The 8,457-nt window shown below is 42.8% G+C and overlaps 1 protein-coding gene across 2 annotated transcripts in view; it reads right to left on the bottom strand.

The window, feature by feature from the left end:
• Positions 1-2,602: 2,602 nt before the first annotated feature.
• ntn2 (netrin 2) overlaps positions 2,603-8,457 on the bottom strand; it is a 58,918-nt gene continuing 53,063 nt past the window's right edge. For both annotated transcript variants that reach the window (XM_042507845.2, XM_042507844.2), the window contains exon 7: positions 2,603-7,932. In XM_042507845.2, the coding sequence (XP_042363779.1) occupies positions 7,550-7,932 (383 nt within the window). In that variant the 3' untranslated portion in view covers positions 2,603-7,549. The remainder of the gene's footprint in view (positions 7,933-8,457) is intronic.

The raw sequence follows: 8,457 nt of genomic DNA, 5'->3' as shown, positions 1-8,457 counted from the left end.
AAAAAGGAAATAAAGAGGGGGAAATAAGTCATAGAGGTCATTAGAATGGAAAGTCGTGAAAGTGGCTAAAAGTAAAACATTGGGAAAAAGAAGATTTACATGCACACACACACACACACACACACACACACAAACACACACACATAGATAGACCCCATGCTGGAAAATGCCGTTGTTGAGCTTTGAAGCACAGTGGTAATGAGGCTGCATTTAAAGCCAATGAAGCCGCTTTGGCAGCTTATGAAAGCACGATTGGTAAGCCCCCCTCGTCTGCTGCTGGGTGGTGTGTGTTTGTGTGGATGTGTGTGTGTCAGTGTCAGTAGGATAGGGAGGGGGAAGAATGGACAGCATTTGGCTGGGTCCACTTTGCTCTTTTCCAGCGCTCAAAGCGGCAGCTTTCTTGCAGACCAGCCGCTCTCCAGAGCTCCAGTTTTCTCTGCAGACTCTGAAGTGGTTTGCCAAACTCATTTTAAGATATCATCATTGAGTTATCATTTTACACTGTTGTAGGAAAGTGACAATAATCAGTTTCATTCTCTCTTCATCCATGTCATTATAGCTATAACTGACAATAAACACAAGGGAGAAAATCCCTTAACTCTTCTTACATCCAGCAAAATACACATCAACCAGACCTCATCTTTCAACCTAACCCTAATTTCCATATGTGACCAGTAGCTCATAAGCAAGTGAAAAGACTTGGGCTGTGTTCCAAATTGCAACTTACATTCTATTCGCACTAACTATGACATAAAATTGAGTATGCAGTGTGTAACAGTTGCACTGGAACAAGGGCTGTACCCCAGTTGTGTGATTTATTTTAAAAACTGTGACCTCTCCTCTTTCGTCCCTCCTTGCACTATCCTAGGAAACACAAATTTGCTTGCTGGTAATTAGCCTGCTTAATTTAGTAGGCAGTATACAGTACATTGGTATGCAATTTTAAACAGAGTGTCATTGCAGTGAGTGTCGGTGTAGATCACAACATTGGAAGGGATGACGTTAAAAAGTGTAAAAAAAATCTTGTTTGATTTTGATTTTGATATACTGGTGCAGAGGCATACCCCTGACCAAAACAGTAAGCTGTCTTGCATGTAGGGTAAAAAGGGCCTGCTAAGGGATTGAAATGTGGCCTAGTGGCTTTAGAGACCAAAGCATGGAAAGACCAGACAAGATTCAGAGGTTCACAAAAAGAAGGTCGCCACTTAGGAAAAGTGGCTACAAAGCCATGTTAAAGAGTGGTAACTTGTTACGTTCCCTGATTGAGCACAGAGGGGTGAGAGGAGTAACTATCCAACTAAACTGGAGAATAAAATCAAAAAGAAGCACAACATTATCAAGTCACCACTTGAAACAAAAAGTAAGCAGATCTTTAACCAGGAAACACACCTAGCCTCTCTGCTGCTGTCTGGCACAATGGAAACTACCTGCATGCCTCTTCCTTTTAACCTGCTAGTTGCTGATGAGCAGATTAAGCACAGGTGCGCTCTGCATGGTAAGGAGGGGGGAGGGTGGCACCTGGAGAGACACGAGAGAGAGAGCACCACACAAACACAGAACACAACCTCAGAGCATGCAGTACAACTACATTTACTCTATTGATCTACGTTTCTTTACACCTGCATTGAACTGGTAACAGTGTGAAACATAATGCTGCATAGAGTGTTCACATCTCCTCTCCAATGCATCCTCCATTCTGATAACTCAAGGAACAGTTTTGCAGTTTTGCATTTTTACAGATATATTTGGAGAATTTTTGCCACATGATGCAGGAGAGCTCTAACAGGGGTTTGCTAACACACACTGTTTCCCCTTTTCCACCTCCATGGAACGGGTTCCACTCAGGTTCCTGCACCTGAGTTTGGACAGTTCAGAGCAGTTCAACCAAAAATAAATTAATTTGGACTGAGAAAAATTGGTTATTAGCTTGAACAACAATATAGAAAAATGAAAGACAAGCAAGCTTCTTGGAGGCCGGGATGTCCACAATGGATGTGCTTGATGCAATATGCTCTGCTGTGTGTGTGTGTGTGTGTGTGTGTGTGTGTGTGTGTGTGTGTGTGTGTGTGTGTGTGTGTGTGTGTGTGTGTGTGTGCAGATCTAGCAGCCTCTATCCTCAAACCTTGCTGGCCATGCCTGGGGAGAGCAATGATAAATGGTCGCTTTCCTGTAATTTACCTTCAGGAGGATGGATGGAGCTGGCCTGTTTGGTTAGCGGGTGGGGAGACGAGGAGAGAGGAGACTGTAGGTGAGAGGAAGGGGGGGGTGGGGGGTTGGAGGGAAAAAGAGAAAGAGAGGAAGGAGTTTCCTGCTTTAGACCTGACTTGCGAGTTGGGTTTCCTCAGAGGTGAGGTGCACATTCAAGCATGTGTTTATTTACAGAGCTTTTGCTCTGTTCATACAGGAGGGGAGCCGCTCTACACGGTACCCTCCCCTTTTAGACCCCAGTCTAGCCCCTGTGAGTGGAAACACACCGAGCAGTGCCCACTGTATGCGAGCATACTTTCCAATGGGAAAAACACACATATCAATTTGACATTATTTCCGCAGCTCAGGCTAATGACTTTAATTAAAGAGACAGATTATCAACACAACACACAGCTCATTAACTAATAATTTATTTTTTTATCATTTAGATTAAAAAGTCAGTGGTTCATTGCCTCAGAGGAAAAATGTACAAGGAAGACTTTGATATAACAGAGAAGGACTGAACTGAGGGAAAAATCCCTTTTTTGACCAAAGAAACGTAGGTGGACAATTTGTGTATGAGTGAGCCATTATTACCGGGATATTACTGTAACAGAAAGTGGTGGGTTGTTGTGTCAGGGTCCAATCAGCCCGCTTCACATTTGTACTCTCCTCAAAGTCATTTACAATTGGGCAGTTGTTGTCTGGAAACAACGTAAAGACAAAAAAAAAAAAAAAAAGAAAAAAAGGGATACATTCTGTGTAATATTTGAACCACATCTTCTGGTCGTGATCACAAAAGCATATGTTTCTGGTTTTCCACATCCATATAACATCATCTGGTTTGTACATCCATACACGTGAGTCATCCCAGGCCAAGTGACGCTTTTACAAAAAGACAACATGAATGGAGGCAGTTCAGTTCATATTTACAACGTTTAAAAAAAATGTGTCAAGACCTATTTAACAAGGCGAGATGGAAGCAAACCAGAAAGAAATCAGGCCAGGGGAAATGTATGATCCTTCATCATAGGCTGCTCAGACTCGTCTATGCAAACATAAAAACGGTGGCAAAACTGCTGTCAAATGAGAACTCTCTCAACTCTCTGCACCTTCACGTTAATGTGCATATCACTTGTATACTCGCGTAAGGTTAATTAGACACACACAAGCACACACACACACACACACACACACACACATACACAAACACACCTGTGAATGCTATAAATGCTGCAAAGGTAGGGGAAACAAAACAAAGCAGTTATGGCCTCAGTTCCACTGCCAAGCTGCTGGGCTTGTTAACGTAAAACAACAGGACGGCTCGCCCTATGAGGCTCACTAAATAGCTTTCACAAGATTTCCACCCCCCAAACAACATCTGGCTCACTCTTACTTCTTATCTTTATTCCAACATTCAGGGTGGGCACTTAAGAAAAGGAAAAGCCGACAGTAAGAAAAGAGGGATTTTGTGCCCAGATTCAAGGCAGTTTCTCCGGGAGTGTGTTGGGCGCTTAGGAAGTTGAGCACCAGAGAGGCCTCACAGGCACGTTATTTGACCATCAATCATAACGTGTCACTACGTACTCGCATACCAGGGTGAGGAGACTGGTGCTACTGTAACACCACCTGTCTGACGGGCCACTGCGGACAGCCAACACACAAATAATCGACTGTTTGGTTCTGCATTTTTGTGGAATTCCGATCGTGGGAATTGTGCCCTGGGTGTGGTGCTGTCAAGTTTTTTGTTTTTTTTGTCCTTTTTTGCGCTTCAGTCACACACCAGAAATCAAGGTGGGTGATAACCCATTTTAGGTGGGGGTTGTTTTCATAGACTGTATTTAAAGATGGACGGCATGACAGCTTCCTAAAAGTAAATCCAAAACATCGTAGTTATAGCGGTATATGTATAGGTCACAAACCCCGCCCCCCGGGTCAAACAAAAGATGAGAGCAAATGTCAAATAATTTTTTTCCTAAAGATAGTTTCTATCATTTTAGGTAGTTCTTATTACACAGGTGTATGTTCAATTGTTAATCTTTCTGATAATCTGGTTTAAACAAGTTATTTAGTGCTTTGAAAAGAGGGTTTGAAGTCATGACTGACAGTTATGTTTGCCAATTGGTGTGCTCGCAATCATTGGCGCTGCTCCCAATTGGTTTGACGGGTGTGTGGGCTGGAACTTGATACCACAGATACACACATACCATTGTATCCTCATTCAACAGTTCATATATCCTACGAATAGGTGCCCAACAAATGACATTACAAACTTAACACACAGTTATGTGCTCGACGTAAAGTTATGAAGGTAATGTTAAGCTAAGTTAAATTAAGTATGTTAGGGTTAGGAAAAAAAACAAGGTGATGATATATCATAAAATGAAAATTTACATGGTTCCAAACAGTGGACGGGTAAGTACCGTGTTTTTTGACCCATCCACCACCCCAACCTTTTCCTTCTTTACAACTGTCAGCTCACTGATAAAGTAATTGCAGCCCTCTTAAATACGTGAATTATGCATGAATTACTGGCTCATAATAATGTGGGATTTGCTCCAATTTTTTGCAGAATTGCTTTTTGTTGGGAAATGTGCATGACAACAGCAGATATTCTTATACAATGGTTTGTATAACATCCCACAAATATGCACACACAAAAGTTCATATTCTACAAATTAAGGGCCCACAAATTACATTACATCCTTCTCGTCAAGTTACATAATTAATGTAAAGTTACTTTGGTTAGGTTAGGAAACATGGTGACAATTTTCCTTAAAAAGACTCAAAGTTTATTTAAAATTTACACTGTTCTGAACACCGATCTTCCAGTGGAAAGTCCCGGGGGCAACTCCTGTGTTTCTAGACCCATCCACTGCCCCTACCTGCCTCCCTGCCTCTGGACCACTCCAGACTGCATTCCTTCTTTATTTACATCAGCGTATTTTTTACTTGATCACAGCTTTCCAAAATGCGAATTAATCGGTCATTACTTTTCCTACAAGGTGTCCAGACATTGCATGAGAACAGCATAGCGCAAGATGGAAACGGCCATATCTGGGATATTTTGGTTTAATTTTTATACAGTGGGAGAAAATGGAGACATGCTGTCCGTCTTTATATACAGTCTATGGTTGTTTTTTGGTAATCGAATATCATAACTAGACAGACAAATAAGCATAACGATCCACAATCATGCTGAACAGTATCCTGTTCGGAGTTTAAAATAGCATCAGCTTTTATGGTGTCCACATTCTTAAGCTTGGTGACATTATTTCACAAACAATTACAATCAGACCATACACCTGCGTGTGTGTGTTCTTCACAGTTTGACATACATTCTCAGAAGATGTGAAAACACAAGCTACAGTGCAGAACAGTAAACCACTGAGGAGTTTTGGCAGCCTCGTTCTGTGCTGTCACTTATCTAAGACACTGAATACACAACATGCAAAAACGGGTTAAAAAAAGAGAGTCTGGGGAGGGTGGTGGCTGACAGAGAGAAGAGAGCAGAGGAGAGACACTTTTGGAAGAATGACAAACCAAACATACGGCTGCAGCCAGAGGAGCGTAACCACTCGCTAGCATGACATGCCTGTCGGCACACTCGCTGCTACGCTGGCTTGATGTGCCCCTCAAAACTGTGTGTTTATCTTGTACTCTATTTAAATAAATTGTAATGTGCTTTACAAAATGAAATAACAGCAAAAGGCAGATAAAAAGCTTGAGAGCAAACAGACGGGTCTCTCTGTGGTTTTCGTTGGTCCTGACTTCCATAGTCTCTTAATTGAATTTAAAAACCGACTATGCTTATTTGGCAAAGGATGACAGGGACTGTGTGAGGGGAGGCAAGTGGGGGGAAGATGACTTGGGAAGTTTTCCTTTGGATCTCAATGCTCATTTTAAGTTTAGTCCTTGCTCTGCTCACTGTACGGTTTTGATGGACCAGCAAAAACCACAAACATGCAAACATAACAAAGCACATGAGGAATGAAATATGATCCTCTCATGTCATAATACAATCAGTGAGCACTAAAAACTTTCCAGCCTCATTCATTTTGTCAAAATACACCCGAGAGAAACACGACTGCGTTGTTTATCCCACTTTGTTTTCTTTTTACTGCATGAAAAGGAACTCTCGTTTCAATCTCTTATTTCGGCAAACAAAAGCCTGCCAGTCACTGGACACATCAGGAAAATGTTCAGAGATTTAAATACAAAGAAATGACATTGGCCACACAGAAACATCTGGAAGGCCACTACCCAGCGGAAGACATTATCCATAAAGCCAAAACCAAAAAAGTCTCCTTGGAAATATTGGTATTGTTCTGAAATTCCAGCCATTTGTCCACACCGCTTAATCTGTCTTCCAGAAAAAGTGACAACCAATGAGTCATGATGGTGATGCATGATTTTATAAACCGCTCATGAGAGGGGCTGGTGGTGAGGAGGCACAGCCCCGGAGGCCTGGAATGTGACTCACACATGCTAAGGGGTTTGTTCTGCTTAAAACAAAAGGATATATCTCAAAAAAAGGATACGGCTGGGATATGGATGGATGAGATAAAATGTAACCACACAAAGAATATAACCTTATGAGCAGTGGCGTCAAATACTTGCAGATATGAGAGCAGTTTATTCTGTGAGGACTGTCTGGTGGCAGCAGCAGTGGTGGTGAGACTGAGGTTTGCTGTGGAAAACGTCCCTGCAAAGGGAGCCCTTGGTTCCTCACGGGACAAAAGTTTGGTAGTTACAGTCTGTAGAAGTTGCTGCAGAGACCTTAAACAAGTAGGCCCCATTTTTATGAACATTTTAACAGCAAATGTTGAAAGGTTGTCATGTCAGGAGGTCCAGCTCGAGCTGATCCGAGTTGTTTCAACAATGAAACGTGAGGCGGCCAAGCTGAGGATGTGCAGCTTGTCTTGTTGCTGAAATCAGTCAGTGACAAACACTGTTGGGTAAAATCCTCAGAGGAGCGTGTGAAGTGCGGCATATGTCGAAAAACAGAATGGCAGGAGACAGTCAGTCTTGATGGGAAGAGGAGGCTAAGGGTCATAGGCAGGGGACGAGTGGACATGTCCGCTGTCGTCGTTGAGGGAGGGAATGGCGTCTGCTTTTGTCTACACTTCATACCCTTTTTAATGGTCCCTTTTTAAGGCAAACCAATTGGACAAAAAAGACATAAAGACAAAACTTGAAAAATAAAAAGGAAAATAATTATACAATATACACAAAACGTGGTCCTTAAAACAGGTAGGGTACATGCAGTCTTTCTAATGTGCAGTGTTTCTGTGATGGGGTAGAGAGGGGGATGGCTAGGTAAGGGTGGGACAATGGAGGGAGAGGTAACTTCGCTTTCCCATCACGCTTTGCTGCATTTCCCCTTCTTCTCTTTGCGCTGGAACTTCCTCAGGCGTCTTGTCCAAACGTCCCTCCACTGGATCACCAGGCTGTTCTTATCAGCCACCAAGCCAACGCGCTCTGCCCCGGGACTGGTGGCTCCGCCCCCAGGCCCGACTCCTGGACCCGTTCCTGGGCCCGTCCCGTCGCTGCCACCCATCACCAAGAATCGTTTGCTCATCTGGATCTTGGGACATTTGCAGGCCAGGTCCTTCATGTGCACCCACAGGATGTTGTCGCCCCGCTTCAATGGCTCGCCACGGCTCTTGTATACCGACACCAAATTAACAGAGAACTTAGCCCAGTCCCCCACCGTCTCCATGTCAAGCACATTCACTTGCACCGCTGAGGACATATTCAGAAAAAATACAACGAGGTAAATACTCCAAACAAAGTGCATTTCTAAATTGTGATTAGCTGCTAAAGTGTTTAAGGAAGAGAAGGGATCCACCTGCTAATGCAATTTAGTAGACAGTCATGCAAGTGTAACCCAAGTGGCAAACTCCAGGGCAGAAAAATGAAGCCAAGATGCAAACTATTGCCACAAATTGCAGTTCCTCAAAATGCCACTTGTCCCCATGGACACCAATGTTATAATGTCCAACTTTACAACGGAAACAAACATGTTTTGAAATAAATAGGGAGTGAATTTTTACCAAACTAAACCAATTACATTTTATTAAGGCTTTAAGTTACTCATATTTAAGGGTGGGGCTGCTTCAGTGACAGGTGTTTGAAAAGTGGGCTACAGTTTTTGAGTCAGATCCACTTCTATAGGGTCACTTCTGGCTCCTAAATGCCAAGATGGCAAAGGCCAAACTAGAGGCCTCAAAACCATTAGGTGACGCAATTATTAAATTATTCTGATCC

Source organism: Plectropomus leopardus, chromosome 19, assembly GCF_026936395.1.
Source record: "Plectropomus leopardus strain MGB_pleo_1.0 chromosome 19, ASM2693639v1, whole genome shotgun sequence".
Classification (NCBI taxonomy): Eukaryota; Metazoa; Chordata; class Actinopteri; order Perciformes; family Serranidae; genus Plectropomus; species Plectropomus leopardus.
The sequence above is the reverse complement of the archived record's forward strand: the minus strand, read 5'-3'. Positions and strand labels throughout refer to the sequence as shown.